The sequence below is a fragment of the Streptopelia decaocto genome, assembly GCF_964273445.1.
Source record: "Streptopelia decaocto genome assembly, chromosome: 4".
Taxonomy (NCBI): domain Eukaryota; kingdom Metazoa; phylum Chordata; class Aves; order Columbiformes; family Columbidae; genus Streptopelia; species Streptopelia decaocto.
Window position 1 is genome coordinate 43,844,985 of NC_138658.1, and position 16,084 is coordinate 43,861,068.

Sequence of the window (16,084 nt, forward strand, 5' to 3'; positions counted from 1 at the left end):
TTCCAGAAAATTAATGGCCATTTCATTGACAATTTATTTCTGTTGCTGGTAAGGGAATCATAAAAACAAAACCCAGTTATTTTGGCATATCAATGCCTGAGCTGCCTGAATGTGTTTTCCGTGGTTCTTGAAAGGCAATGCGACAAACAGACATTTTAGGCAAACTGGCATGCCATTTCCATAATTAAAATTGCATGTAACCTGCAAGTATTGAGTCCTTTATGGCTCCAGTGGAGCAGAACTGCAGGGTTTGAAGCAAAATCCTGTCTGTCAAATACATGGTCTAAGCTCGTGCCTTAGTGTCTGGCTGTAACCTGGCCAAAAGCAACCATCAGTATCATAGCAGATAAGAGACAATTACAGGTTGGAAAGCATTTTTCTACTCTAGATAAATATATTCAGAGGGATGAGATATAAATATGCTTTTCTCTTCCCTCCTTATTAATTTGCAGTCAAGAGTTTCCCATGCAGGAAACCTATTCTGGCTCCATTTACCTGCCCCACTGTGATGAGCTGTTTACCAGCTTTTTGGCTTCAAAACATCTGTAAGTCTTATTTCCCTCTTTGCAATTTCATAAATAAATAAAATTAAAAGGCTTTCCAATCTCAGGGTTTTAGTGCAGTGTTATTTACCTGTATAAATGTAGGCACCTGAATTTGAATGTCAGAGACTTGCACCCTGCATTATACATGTCCTGTGAGTAAACTGGAAACTTGTTTTCCATGTCTGCTGGGGAGGTGACTTTTCTCCTGGTCAGTGTAACTTCCCCAGTATGGGTAGGCTATTGTTGAGCACACAATAGATAATTGTCTGCCTATCGGCTCACTTATCCAAGCCATAGTCACTTCATTGCAAAGATTTAATACCGTTGCCAAAGGTTTTCCTGAAGAGGAAGATGGGCACTGCTGCCATAACTCACGATCTCCTCTCCTCCCTCGGGTCTCATCCTGCCCCCGGAATCCTTCTCGATGCCAGCAAGTCTGAGTCAGGAAAAAGCACAGAGCTTAAAAATGATGCAGTCAGCTGTCTCCTACGCTGCTTATTAGTTGGGTGTTTAGTTTGGACCTAGATCATCACTCCTCACGCAGGAAACTCCCATTGACTTCGCTGGGAACTCTGCCTGAGCAAGGACTTCTGAGCAGGGCTTCTTGATGGAGGATGGTAGGACAGGACTGAGAACAGAAATACTTGACTCCTACCAGAGCAGAGATTGTCAAATAGCCATTCCCAGGGTGATTTTTAATAGCAGGACTCAAGAGACTTTACAAAAGTGAGAAGTATTATCATCATCCTTGTATTAGAAAAAAATGGTTACCAAAACAAAAGAGTGAAAAAAAAAGCGCTAAACAAGATGCTATTTTAGGAATTGTCGGTGGGAAATCAGTGTCTTCATGTAATGCAAACTAGGCAAATGAAGAGCTATATTTGCCTACAATGGCTGCCACACTTCTGGGAATGGTTTTAAGGAACAGCTGCTAGCGCACCCCTTCTACCACCTCGCTTTTCTTACATGCAAGTTACCACCACTGTTCACAATCTCTGTGGTTTCAGAGCATTCATTCTTCTGAGATTGCTCCTGGTTTTTCTCAGGCTATGACAAGAAGAGCACCAGGCCTGTGTGTTACGGACATATCTGCTCCTGGACCCCGTCCTACCTGCACGTCCACAGTGGCAAAGCCAGAAGCCAGAGTCAGTTTACACCAACACCATGTCCAAGCAAGTCTGGTAGGCTACACATACCTCTCTGCTGCGGAAGGAGGAGGATGCAACTCGTCTCAAAATTGATTAGTGAGGTCTGTAAGTTCTGGTCTCATGAAGGCTGAAGTAAGAGCTGTATTTGACAATGACAGTCGCACTGAGCTCTGCATCACTGGGCTGCTGGTGAGAGTCTCCACCTTCAGTCAGCCTTCCACATAAAGCATATATGTTCAAAAAAAAGCCCAGGCATCCTGTAGCTGGCAATTCTGCAACAGCTTGGTGGTTTCTTGACAAACACTTCAGGCACCCAAAGCCCCATGTAATGGTAAGAACAGCTTCTTCCTGGGAAGTGTGCAGGATTCCCTCACCAGATAACAGCACTAGATGGGTAGTAAGGAGTGAAGGTATCATTTCTTCCTCTATGAAATCACTAGAAAGATTTTTTTTAAAAAAGTTTTCCAATAGGAAATACCCTTTAAAAAAGCCTCACAGAAAATATCCTGAATAAGACACTTGCCTGAATACTGTGTCTGAAGCAGATCACTTGCTGACATACTATGTAGGCTGCAAAAAGTGTGTAACTTGCCTTACTGTGTACAAATCGAGGAGACACAATGACTATTAAAGATGCTTGTTTCACCTCAGCCTGCCTTTTCCATTCTGTATCCTGGGTGAATTCTGGGGGAATACTCTTTTCCCAGAGAATTTTTAATACGGTGACATTTGCAGCAGACAGAAGTACCATGCCTGAGCTCTGGATCAGGCGATGCAGACAGTCAGAGAACACAGCTCCATCTGGTTTGTTCGGCTTTCTGCTCCCACCTAGAATAAACGACGCCGTTTGCTGAGGACCACTTGCCATTGCTGATGCATTCCAAATAGATGTGTCTAAATCTTCAGGGGTTTCACCCTGCTAGGAGGGTAAACTTCTGCCTTTCTAAACACTTCAGAGGCACTTAGGAGTTCCACTTCACCAGCTTTCAATACCTGGCCGTAAGAAGATTGTAGGCTGTCGTCTTGGTTGTATTTCTACTGGGAAATACCAGATTTGCTTTAGTTTGGCTATAGATCTTGATTGCTTCGAAGAAATCCCTAAAGTGAGAGTGAGAGAGGCTGTTCGACCCCAAACTGGCAAGTAATGTAATGCAAATAAACCAAAATAAACCGAATCCCCCAGAATTCTGAGGCCAAAAAAAAAAAAAAAAAAGTTTGAATCAGTAATGAAATGGGAAAAAGGGGAATAATGAAGGATGAAAAGTTTACTCGGTACATACTTGTCACCCACAGCATTTTTCCAGGCCCTTGAAACAACAGGAGTCCCTTAATCAGGGCCTTGAGGTCCAGCTCAGGCAATCCTGGTGCTGGCTTTTACAGGGATGGCATCTAAGCTCCAGCATATGGTGTATTTCGGTTTGTGCCACAATCACTGTGCTCCGTCCGACATGTTTTGAACAAATTTATAGCGTACTCTCTTTTGTTACCCTGTCATTACACTTGTGTGTGACATTTCATGTGTACAAGCTGTGGAGAGAGGTTATGTGCTGATGGAGGGAGAGAGGGAGGAATAAAGAGAAGGAGGGAGGACCAGCCTGTAGCACAGGGGAGAGGTGTGAAACACTGTGAGGGAAGAGGTGATGAAAGCAGGGTGGGAGAGGATTAGCATGCTGAGGACTAGCCTTTACAGGAGAACAAACCAGGGACAGGGAAGATGTTGACAGCCCACAAGTGTTAGTGCAAATGCAGGAAAATGTCTGCGTGGCATGTTTTGCCACACCAATTGCTTAAGAAATTAGCAATGAAGGAGAGAGTAATGTTGATGCCATGACTGAAAGCTGACAGGTATGCTACACTGAATACGTGCTTTTTCCAGAGGCAGAGGAAGGATCATGGATTGCCACTTGAGATTTGGGGGCTGCAGGCAAAATGTGGGGCCCCACATATAAGCGCTCAGCACGCATCTGGTGCAGAAATCTAGAAACAGACAAAAGGCTCAGTTTGGGTCCTTTATTCATGCAGGGAGGAATAAAAATTGAAAATCCATACAAGCCCTTAATTTACCCAGTGACTCTGATCAACAGTCGAGATGTCAATGTGATGTGCCCCACGCAAAGGCAACACAAAGGTGAGCCCTGCCCAGGAGAACTGAAATGAAAGTATGATGGGAGAGATAAAAGGCTGACATAATGCAGAGAGGAGGAAGGCATAAAGTAAGAATAACGTGAGTATGACAAGATCATGACAGTAGTTCGATTTACTGATACTAGCTCTTTTAAGAGGCAATCAATGGATCAGGTGAACTTTGGGAAGGACAATGAAGATGCTGGGGGGTCCTCTTGCAAAGCTTAGGGCTCAATGACAATGTGAAAGTGCTCCTTTGAAATCCTGACAGCAGCAGCACCAAAACTACTGCTAGCTTGAAATCTTGTATTGCGTGGATACTTGGGAAGGGCTTAGAGACTTGCAAGACTGTGTTAATAGGCTCTGCTCCTGGCTCAAAATGACTCATGGTGATTCTGGTTAACTTATTTTACCTCTGACTTCCCCTTTGGTAAAGTTGGTTTCATACAACTTGTCTCCTTGTAAAACCCTTTGGGATGCTAGTGGATCTGACCTGCCTCAGTACAATACCTAGACAGCACTGGATAAAACCCCAAAAGTAGGGAATTGGGGTGTCAGAGAAGCCTGACTTATACAGTGCCCCAGAGAAGAAAATGGATGAAACGAGATGGAGAGTGCCACAGGTTTTGAATGAGGTTAGAACCAAACAGGTAATAGTTTAAGGGGGCTAGAAGTCCCAGGGGTCGTTGATGTGAGTCAATTCAGGAGCAACAGCCCTGACCAATTCAGGAGCCCAAGCCCCATTTTGAGAAAGGAGAGATTTGGTTTAGCCGTGAGTTTGAGGGTTTCTTCAGAAGATGGGAGTGAGATCCCTAAATCTGCTTTCTCTAAAGTGTAACTGGCACCTTGTCACCAGTACCTGTGGCTGAGCAGTCACCTTCTGCCTTGATGTATGCCCCAGGCCAGGCTCTGCCCAGAAGGATCTCTGTGATTTCTGCTCAGCCCTTGCACATTTTTGCTGAGCTCTCACTCAAGCCTCACAGGCAGCCACTGACCCGGAGCGCAGCGGAAGCAAAATATTAAACTGCTAGAAAAAAGCCACAGAAGTTTGGAGTTGACCTTGCACTCGCTCCATCACTATCAAATTTCAGTACCCCTAAGACACAAAGCAGCTCAAGGTTATTATGGGTGAAGCATAAGGTAATGGATGTCTGGACACAGTGAGGTCAGTGCTGCTCACTGGGCATTTTACCAACAGCTGTGTACCTACTGCAAGAAGTACAAATATAAGGACCGTGAGACTTTCTGAGATTTACATAGAATGGGTCGGGGAATCCAGGGCAGAGCTGCCGCTGTATTTCATGCGGGGAAGGGAAAAGTGAGGTCTCCCAGAAGCGGCAGGTGAAGGGAGAAAGTCTACACCACCAGCCGGGACACGCGGCAGGCTCGTTTCTTTACCGGGAAAGGTGCTCCAGTTCCCGTGCAAGGACGGGAGACGGGCCGTGGGGTGCGATGGGATGCGGTGGGGTATGGGTTTCCCGGCCGGGAGGCGGCGGCCGCTGCCCGGGATAACATCCCCGCCTCTCCCGCGGTGCCGGACCGTGCCGTGCCGTGCCGTGTCGGGGGTGTGCCGGGGGCGGAGCGGGCCGGCCCGGGCCGGGCCGGGCCGTGGTGGGGGCGGAGCGGCGCGGAGCACGGACAGCGGCCGCGGGAGGCAGCGCGGCCGCGGAAGGCATGTTCATGCCCGTGCCTGTGCCCGGCGGCGGGCGGTGAGCGGCCATGCCGCGCAGGGCGGAGCGGTGCCTGCAGATCGCCCCGCACTCCCTGGCCATCGTCCTGGGCGCCGCGGCCGGGGAGCGGCCGGGGGGCGGCGGCGGTGGTGGTGCCGGTGGTGGTGCCGGTGGCGTTGCGGGGCCGGCGGCGGAGCTGGGCCGCCACCGCATCGGCTACGAGATCTTCGCGGACTTCAAGCGGGAGAACATGCAGCACCACTGGGACCGGAGGGCCACGGCGGCGGTGGCCGAGACCTTCTTCCTGGGCTGGATCGACGAGCAGGTGCTGCTGGTGCAGGGCAAGGAGGAGCACCTGGAGGTGCTGCGGCAGGGCTGGGCGCGCCGCTCCCTCAAGCCGCCCAGCGGCTTCCACATCAAGTGCCTGGGTAGGTGCCGGTGGGGAGCCGGGGGGGGTCTGTCCGGCCCGGGCGGGAGGCGCGGCGGCCCCACGGAGCTGCCCTCGGAGCTGCCCTCGGAGCGGCCGCGCTCGCCGCCGGTGCCCGGCGGAGTCAGGGGCTTGGGGGTGGAAAAGGGAGGCCCTCCCCGCCGCGGGGTTTGCACCCCCAAAAGTGGGTGGATGCGAAAGGGCTGAGGCGGGACAGGAACGGCGACTTTGCAAGGATGCGCTGCGAGTAACTGGGGTTCGCCAGGAGAGCTACGGGCGACGGCTGTAGGGTCGGGTGGGAGAGGTGTGTTCCCCCGTTTCCAGCGCGGGAGGTTAAAACCATAAACCGTAAATTTTGGAGTATAGCCCTTGCAGGGTGAAATGCCGGCTGTCTTGTGGGCCAAGTTCTGCGGCTCCTCTGGCATGCCCATCCCACGTGTTTCTTTACAGGGGGATCCCGCACCCTCCTGAGCTCTGAGATCTTTACATACCTCAGGAATGACTGCTGACACTTACAAAGAGTGCACGTTTTTAATTAGAGTTATAACTGGTTCGTTAAAAAATAATAATTTCGAGCATTCAAAATCTAAAAAAAAAAAAAAAAATTAAAAATAATAATTTTAGCATTTCTAGTCTTGCCAAACCACTTTATAGTTGGATCTACTTGGTGGCTTGTACTTGTGTCACAGTATTGCTGTGAAGGTGTCGCCCGTGGCAAAAAGTAGTAGTAGAAGATGTGGAATGTACGTTTATTTGCGGTGCAAGGCAGGTGGATTTTGGAGCAGTAAATGGCAAGTTTGTCACGCTGTGGTGGGCTGAAGATTCAAGTTATGGTGTGATCCTTCAATAGAATCTCACCTGTGCACAGTGTGGCCTAGGAAGGAGCATGTGTCTTCATGAATTTTCTTCAGCAACCAAAAAAAAAATCCTACCATGGAGAGCAAAAATGTTTGTAGCACTTATTTTGACACACACAAATAAACAAAAAATCCTCTAAGAAATAATGCTATGGCTATTTGGTGCATATGTTGGGGAGTTGTGAAGAACAAGGGAAGTTTTCATTAGGATTAAGGTACTTTCATAGCTTAAAACACACAGCTTCTCTTATGGAGAGAAGACAAATCGTGAAGATTTATTTTATTGCTGTCAGTGTCTCATTGCTTCCCAGGGCTGCTACAGTGGTGATGGTGAGGCAAGCTGTCTTCTCCTTAGGTACAACTTCTGTCATGTGTGCCTTTCACAGCGGGCACCTGGAACAGGTCACAGAGTTAGAGATGCTCTCTCTGCACTGGGAGTTTCAGATCCTTAAAATGGGATGCTCCCATGCATGTATTTTTTAAAATAATTAACTGTGAAAGGTTTCATGCAAAGAATGGAGCATGAATATTTGGTGTTTCTCTGTTTCCTTTTTAAATCTTGCTTTTGAATGTTTTTAGCTGTCACTGCCCTTCTAGAATAGGCAATGCAGAGTCTGATCACTTCTGTTTGTTGACAGTCTTGTCCCTTGCACAGTTCTCGTACACTTCTTTGTCATATCCCCGCCAGACTTATTCAAATGTTACTATTTCTTCTGTGCTGGGGGGAAACTCAGAACAAGCTGCCTGTTTAAAAATGAGCTAATGGACCTTTTTTCCCTCATTATAGTGAAATTTCCTCTGGACCTGACAAAACAGTATTGGAGGATAGGTGGTAAATCCCATTCTGGTGATAGAAAAGTTTTCTGTGTTCCACCAATATTTGGAGGAGGGTAAACAGTTGGGTAGTGGACCTGCACTGTGGCAGCGGTTTGGATGGAGCTGCTGTTCATGGCCAGCAAACAAGGGGGGAACACCTGCACGTGCCGCCTTCCACCCAAGGCTGTTAAATCCTTGTGCCTTCACTTTCATGGCAAAGTGTGGTGGTGAACCTAGAGATGCGGGCAGTGGTTGGTGCTAGCCGCTCAGTGTAGCTTGTGTGGGCTTTTTGGCTCCAGTGAGACCGAGGATGAAGAGCTTTGGAATGGGTCCTATCGCCCGATGGAGTGTAAGGGTCAGTGTTTGATTTTTGGGGTGTCCCTGGACCCTATCCAACAGGTGACATTCCTCAGGCTGCTGTGCAGGAGGGCCCTGGAAGGGTGGGCTCTGACCTTGACGTTACTGAAGTCAGACCAGGAACGTAAACAGGTCTTTGTCGCTTGTTTTAAAATACAGAAACACAATTTTTGCTAGAAGTTCATGTTAATAAGTAAGCTCACTGGTGTGTAAATAATGTGCATTCCTTGAGGGGTTATCTTCGATGTGAATTTACAAAAGACTGGAGCGAAGAGTTTTCATTTGACTTTCGGAATAGCAAATGCTTCTCAGTATTTGATTCAAGGCTAAGAAAGAAGAGCAGGGACCTGCTGGAGTCTTGCCTGTTGTGCAGTGTCCTTAGCTGTGCTAAATGAGATGGCAGCAACTGATTTTTTTTTCACTGTATTTTTTCCACACCCAGACTGATAATTCAGGTCTTATATCTAAGTAGATTCAACTTGCACTGATTGTAAAGTTAGGTGGTTAAAGAAGAGTCAAAGTAACGGGCCTGGCCTGTGGGCATGAGTATCTGCTTATATGTGTGTAATTGTATTTTCAACATAATTAGCTGCCTAATGTGTAAATGGCTGTGACTTATTTAGGAGCTCTCTCCCACTTTATTCTCCACTTTGTAGCTTTAAAGCAACAAACAGTACACCTACAAACACAAAGTCCCCATGCTATTCAGCTTTTAAAAATAAGTGGTGGGTATCTCAAGCTGAGAGAAAAACCTGCCTGTTGGGAGGTGCGGAACAGTAATATTTTACTACTGTTAATAAATAACTGATGGGGTCAAGGGGAAAAGTGGCATGGTATTTTTGATGAAGGTGAAGCTGCTGTTTTCTGCTGCTCTGGCCCAGTCGGTGTCCCCTGTGCTGTGGGGGAATAGGGGGTTGCTGTGGCCAGGTGTAGCAGTGGGGGGGTGCATGGGGCTGGCCCGGGAGGGTCTCTCTCTGCACGCCAGGGCTATGGGGGTACCCGGCCAATGCTGTGGCAGTCCATGGGGCTGGTTCTTGCCTTTTCTCTTGCCTGTTTGGCTGCTTGCAGAAAGGTTTGGGGCAGTTATTTGCCTCCCTGTCCTTGGAGCCTGGCTGAGATGGGAGGCTGGAGGATGAGCTGCCTGCCCCAAAGTGATGCAGGGAGAATGTCCTGACCTCCTGTTGCTGCCTGGTAGGGGGCAAGGGACAGAAATGCCTTCTCAGCTGCACAACCTCCATGCACAGGTACAGGTCAGCCTTGGACAACACTTCCTTTCACCTGCATCATAAAGGGCTAACATGACCCAGAAATGATGACTGCAGCCTGACTTTCAAACTTCTGCTGGTGTTGCTGATGTTTCTTGTTCGTTCTGATCCAGAGCCGTGGCTGTTCTGATGAGTAATGGGGTTGTGATGGCTACAGAGAAGGTAACTGGAAGAAAAAGTACCTGGTGAGGAGGAGGGAATACTAAACCTCTAATAGGCACAGTACATTTTCTGCTGCTGGAATTGTGAAATATAAACCAGGAGAGGACTCGTTGCTGAACAGTCTTTTCCACATTTAAGTCACCCCCACTTGATAACAAATAACGCTTGCAAAGTTCCTGAAAGTGTGATGTGTATTTAACAGGGACAGCCCTTGTATGCTTGGTGCAAGTGTATCTGAGCCAGAGAGTAAAGGGATTGAAATCCACATGAGATTGATGTATGAAGATTCAACTCTTGCACTGTAAAATTAGATTAGACTGTGAAATAGGGCGGGAATATGAAGCATGTCAGAGAGTTGCCTTAGTACCTCAGCTTAGGGTTTGAGGATACAGGGAATGAAATGTTTCACGTGTGACTTAAAAACTTACCTCTCTGGCAATTTTCTTAAACTAAATGGTTACACCATAAAAGCTTGCTCAGCATCCACTTTTGTAGCAACCAGACTTACTTGGATATTAGGAAATTGGTGGGTGTATCTAGGTTTTAAAGTTGGCTCAAGGGGAACATTTGGGAAACATAAGCAGACTTTGAATAAATAAAATGCTCAAAGCAGCACATACTAAATTTGCTGATTTAGAGGGTCAAGGAAACCTTATGCAAACCTAGTGGTCCTGTGATGAAATTAGTTGTCTTTGGTAAGACTGATTTGAAACTTTCCTGTAAGTTTGCAAGGCTTTTACAACTTAAGTCTTTAATGGGCGTTGTTATTTTAATAAGATTTCTGTCTTTGACACACCTTGCATTTGCACCCACTAATATTTGTCATCCTGGAAGATGATTTTTTTTTTTTCTCCTTTCAGCTCTTCTATGTAAGGCACTGCTGGTGTAGCAGGATGCTCCACCTGGTTTTCATATCTTCATTGCCTTTTGTGTTCCCAGCTGAGACTTCCTTCTCTATCTATTGCACTTGATTTCTTTGTCTTGGACAATGGACATCTTTGAGAGGTTTTCATACGCTTCGTGGAAGGGCCATGCCCTTTTGTAACAATTGCTTGAAAAGAAGTGACCAAACTTTATAACAACCCTCTGGTCATGCCCTGGGCAATTTCTCTGATTAGAAGCTGATGTTTCAATAAACGTATGTGCAATAATTAAACTAACTAACAGGAGTTATAGTTCAGCAAAGTCGGTGGGGCTGGGCTGTTGTCCATTGTTCCTGCTCGGCCAGGCGTAGGGGGGGGGAAACATTTTTTGCCGCGCTGGGAGCTGGAGCTAAGTGCTCCCTTTCTTTTGTCTCTCTGCCATGTTTTCTCTTGCCACCAAAAATTAAATTAACACCCCACCAGTTTAGGTTCAGTAATTTTCACAGTGAGTTTTCCAGTCATTAGTGGATGATTATGGTGCGGTGTGGACTGTTGGACATTAAATGTTACTCGTCTACAGCCAGTCATAAAACATGAATTGTCTTTTTTCCTCCCAATTATCTCCTTTATATCATGAACATTTCTTTTCAGTGAGGGAGCATTAGGTTTCATAGTAATAAAACCTCTGAGGAGGAGTTTGCCGCACACTCATCTGCAGCTTTTGTATGCCTCGTGGTATTACCATGGGAACTCCATGGGATTTATACTACAATTTTTTTTCTCCTTTTCTCCCACCCCAACTTAGATTTGGTTAGAGATCAACTACATGCTTTGTATATCTGTAAGGTGGTAGTTTCAGGCTAAAAACACCAAACCAAAACACCCCCCCCCCCCGCCAAACAAAACCAGATAAACTAAAGCTGATGACCTGCCTGAGGTGCTTATGAATTTACTCCCAGCTTTGAGCAAAGAACTTCACTGCTCAGAATTGTTGGGTTGGGTCTTTACCATACTTTGTAAAAGCAGCTTTTAGAGACTGGGGAGAGAAAGAGAGAGAGCAGCTAAATGAGTATGGACTGCATCTGAAGTGCCTGATTTCTCACTATGTGGTTTCTGCTTGTGTTTTGGGAGTGAAATCTTGGAGTCAGGAATGCTTTTTGCTCTTTTAAGAAAGCTGTGGATGGTCTACAAAACTAGTGCAAGTTGTCTAAAACGTACCGTGAAAATAAAAAACACACAGGAAGGGAAAATATGACCTATTACATTTCATTTATTTTTTTTTTTCCACTCAAAGCAGCTTCTCTTGAAGAAGCAAAGTCAAATACACTGACGCATGGTATTCATTGTGCAACTCAAGTGAAGGATTTATAAGGTTAATGGCCAGCTAGTACTGTCTCCCCACCTCCTTCCACCCCACAAAGAGCACCATTGTGTAGTAAAGAGTCCTTCGCAGTGGCAAATAAGTCATCCAGCCTTGCAAGTTAAGTATACACTCAGTGTAAAGAAGTGATGCTGTAAGAGAATGGCGGTGGCCAACAGCAGCCCTTGGCCGCAGGGCTCTTTGCAAGCGGATGTGGCACCAGGGCCCTCACTCTCTCCAGCTCTGTCTGCATGTGAGGGTCTGGTCTTTAATTAAAAATGCTCCTCACTTCCCTCCTCAAAGGGCCCTTGTCTTTGCATGGGAGCGGCCTGGCGGGTGTGCACTGAATGAAGCCCTTGTCAGGTGTTATTCCCAGTACTTAAGGTGGACTCCCAGGCTGCCAGTGTCACATTTTCATCTGTTCTACTCTTGTTTGGCACACAGTCATTTTTGGTTTTACAATAGCCAAGGTGGATGGGGTGCCTGGGGATGGTGGCAAAGGGTGGCCACAGGGCTGCCAGCCACAGACACCCTTATCTCTCCTGCTCTGCTTCATGGTTTGGTGGCACAAAAACTCGGTGGTGTGTTTCCAACTTTGTTCCTGCCTTTGTAATTTGCTAGTTAGAGACACGTTGCTTAATATTTTTTTATCAAATTGTAATGATTTTAGTGGACTAATTTTAGATCTTTTATGCATGTTGCCACAGTTTAAAATTTAGCTTGAAATGGGTTTGTTTTGATTCCTAGAGAGATGTGCATTTAGTGCAGAGATGCTATAGGGTCAGCTGTGTATGTAAACACTACTTTCCCTGGGCTTGAGTGGCAGGGTTTTGATCGGCTCCTTTGTAAAGGGAATGGTAAAGAAGTTGATGGTCTTTCCCAGCTCTTCTGGTGCTGTTGCCTCGGGCCATTGATGCAGATTGTGAACCTGTCCTTCTTTCCACTGACCAGGAGAATCACAAAGCTTTGCCATGTTCTTGTCTGCATTCAACACACCCATTTAGAGAGAGGGGCCAGCAGAAAAGATGCAACCCAGATGGATCGGGTGTCCTCCAAGACTCTTGGCATCCAGAGCTGCCTTCTGAGCAACATCACTCCTTCCCTTGGCTTCAGCAAACGTGGTGGCCAGGCTCCTCTTTTCTTGGTGGTCAAGTAAAGGCTGAAGTGGTTGGAGAAAAGAAAAGCTGCAACCAGATGGTGGTTTCTACTGCAGAAACTGAGACTGTGAAACGTGAGGAAGGGAGGAACTTCTTAATAATAATTTTCTGCAGTAGCAGAAATTTAACTACGTTCTGAAAATTCAAGCTCTCTCCGAACTTTGTTTCTTTGTTTTAAATAAAAATCATAAATGTTTTGATTGTTTTCTAAGGATGTTGACTGCTGGGAATGTTATTGCAGTCTCCTGTTTCCACTATCGAAACTGCTCCCCGGGTGGGCCAGATCTGGAAAGGTTTTAAAGGGTATTATGTTCTTCTTGAAATCAAATGCATTTACCTAATATGTAAACATGCTTTCTTCTGTCCGGTGTACTTGATCCCTCAGTTTATGACATGCAATTTCACCTGAGACCTGTGATGAGTAATATCTGCATGTTAAGAATGCACAAACACGTATATTTTGATGAAACAAAGTGCTTTCCTAGTGACATTTGAGCAGGTCTTCATGGCTCTTTTTCAATCAGGCTCCTGTTCTGAGCCACAACAGCAATAGAGCGTGCATTCAAAGGTCAGTAACTATCCAGGGAATCTGAATCGTGGTTCTTCTAGTTGCCTTTTTTTTTTTTCTATAGCAGAAAAGCAGTGGTGTAATATTGCCATCTGCACTTATTAAGCCTATTTTTTATTTTCTTATGGAAGAAAGTTACTATACTGTGCACTTAAGTATGCACAGAATAATGACTTCTGCAGTGTGTTTTCTGGAGCCGGATGTACTACTAACCCCAGCAATATGAGACTTAGTTGTTCTTCTTCCTTGAAGGGGAGGGACATGGGATGAGACACCAAAGCAGCAGAAGTTGAAGTAAAATACAGCAGCCTCTTAGTTTAACCTTGAATTCCACTGTCAAATGATTAATGAAGGGATATGCAAGTGGATCAAAGACTGCTCTTCTAGAAAGGCAAACCAATTTACTTAAAATCGATTAAATTATGCCAGACTTGGTTCTTTACAAGATGTATACACTATGACAGTGAAAAATATTTCTATTTCTAGAGCATGTTTTGGGTAGCTTTTTTCTTTTTGTTTTATTTTGAAAGCAGTTTTTTCTAGCTGTTAGTAATTCAGAAGGTACATAGGGTAGCTCATGCTTGCCTTCAGAGGAGAGTGGAGATGCTGAGGGGCCCATTGCTGGTGTCAGCACAGGGAATCCCACCAAAAGAGGGGAGGGGGGGTGACAAGGCCCAGTGGCTTTCCCAACAGCATGGCCTAAAATGTAGCAGCCAGCAGAACTAGGCTGGTTGTGGGGGAGGCTGATTCCTTCTTCTGGTGGCAGCAGAAAGGGAGAAAGGTGTGTTTGGGGATGGGGAAGACCTGGGGCTGGACTGTGGCCGAGCAGTGGCTTGGTCCCTGCATTTGTAGCAGGGCAGTGCAGCATCGTGTCCATCCTCACCAGTAACTGCAGCTCCAGTAACTCCTGCTTATCTTCTGCCTTTAAGTTGTGTGGACTGCAACGTGTGATCTCACTGCATGTTCAGAGGTTGTGAAGGAGAAAGACTGCAAGAACAGTGGTTGACACTGAGGCTGTAAAACTCAAGATGTATTATTAGCATTAGAAGAAGCGGAGTGCTGTCACAGTGTTTGAGATTTGGCAGCAGAGTCTTACATATATATAGTCTTGGGGCTTCAAAATTGAGCATTTCTTATTTAAAAATGGGAACTATTTTTCCATTAAGGAATGCCTATACCAAGTCTAGTGAAACTTTTAGCTTAAGAAGAAAGACAAATCAATTTTTACTCTTTCAGATGGTAGTTGTATTTTCCACTTTGGTAATAATATCTATGGATATCTTTCTATATACAAAGAATACGGAAGAAATATGTAGGTTTCTGGATGCGTCAGCTTTTCTTCAGGTCATTGTGAGGAAGACTTAATAGCCTAATAAATATATTACATCTACCTACCTTGTTTCACCAGTATCCTTGTGTCCATGTGCTTATAGAGCCCTACAACTGTGCCAGCAGCAATGCATACATTTCATTACTGATGTCCCTTCACAAAGAGATCAACCCAATATAAATGGGATTTATCAATCCCTGCTAATTGATTGTGTTCAAATGCTACAGAGTGATAACCAAAGTCCTGTAAGCTCCATGTGATGCTGCAGTGAACTTCTGTATGTTGAAGTTCAGTGTTTTGGGGGGATTTTTTCTTTTTCCCTTTTATTTTATGGGGATGTTTTAGTAGAAGGATCGTGGATGTGTCATTTGGCTGCCAGTAGTGCTCAGCCTGCCCTCGAGCCTTCCAGCTGCTCCTCAGCCGGTGTGGGAGTGGACTCTGCCCTTGCCTCCCGCCCTTGCAGACAGGCATTGAATGTTCGCTCTCCTGCTTGCACGTATGGCGGGGTTAGTGCCCAGACAAGTTCCTGTTTCATTGACAGATGAAATAACAATAGCTTGCATTAAGCACAAGCTGAGCTGTTTTCTTTGGGTTTCCCTGAAGGGCCTCCTTTGTCTCCACCATCTCCGCTCAGGGAAACCCGTGCACCTCGCTTAATCCGAGGGTGCTGTTGAGATGCTCTGGCTTCTGAAGACAGACGTAGGTCAGCACCTGTGCGGGACATTTCCACCTGCCCGGTTTGCCTGCCAGCAGGAGCCTCCTGCTGAGGTCTTGCAAATGGGGCCTGTCAAGCAGGATGGTCCAGGCTAATGTGGGCAACCTGGAGAGCCCAAAGGGAGGGTGAATGTCCACAGCACTGAGAAGGAGAGTAGAGAAAGGAGGCCCTGGTGGACTGTCACATCCTTGGTGTTTATATGGCTGTTTAAGTCAAAGGAAGAGCAGGTTGTGGGCAGCTGGATGAGCCTGAATGGAGGTTCTCAGGTGCCTGGTGTCACGTTGCGTGTGGTCCTGGTCTGGCTGTGAGAAGCCAGTGACTTGCCTGGGATGTAGGGATGTCCTAATTAGCTGCATGTTCACAAGGCAGTTTAACCAGTTGAAAAACAGGATTTTAAGGTCTATTTTAAATCGAAGACAGTATCTAACATACTAGACACTATCAGCAGGAGAGGTTATTAAAAATATATATAAAAGGGTGTGAATTTTCTCCCTAGTTTAATTAGATAAAAAATAATTTAAAGGGGCACGTTCACTTATGGTTTCTGAAGTGGGGCTGAAAAAAGCTTTGAGGTCACCGAGCGTTCCTGCCATAATTGATAATTGGTTACAATTATCATTTTGGCTAAAAGGACATGCTTTCTTGGTGTTACTGACTAAAAAATCCCAAGCAATTAAAGAGGAAAACATTAGTTTTGTGAGAAGCTGCAGAGAATGGTCA

The 16,084-nt window shown here is 46.0% G+C and overlaps 1 protein-coding gene across 1 annotated transcript; it reads left to right on the forward strand.

Moving 5' to 3' along the window:
- Window positions 1–5,536: 5,536 nt before the first annotated feature.
- On the forward strand, window positions 5,537–12,911 carry LOC309439504 (storkhead-box protein 1-like; the record flags this gene model as incomplete). The annotated part of the gene is made up of 2 exons (XM_082052171.1): window positions 5,537–5,915; window positions 12,546–12,911. The coding sequence occupies 2 exons, from the start codon at window positions 5,537–5,539 to the stop codon at window positions 12,596–12,598; spliced, it is 432 nt and encodes a 143-aa protein (XP_081908297.1). The 3' UTR covers window positions 12,599–12,911.
- Window positions 12,912–16,084: the final 3,173 nt, after the last annotated feature.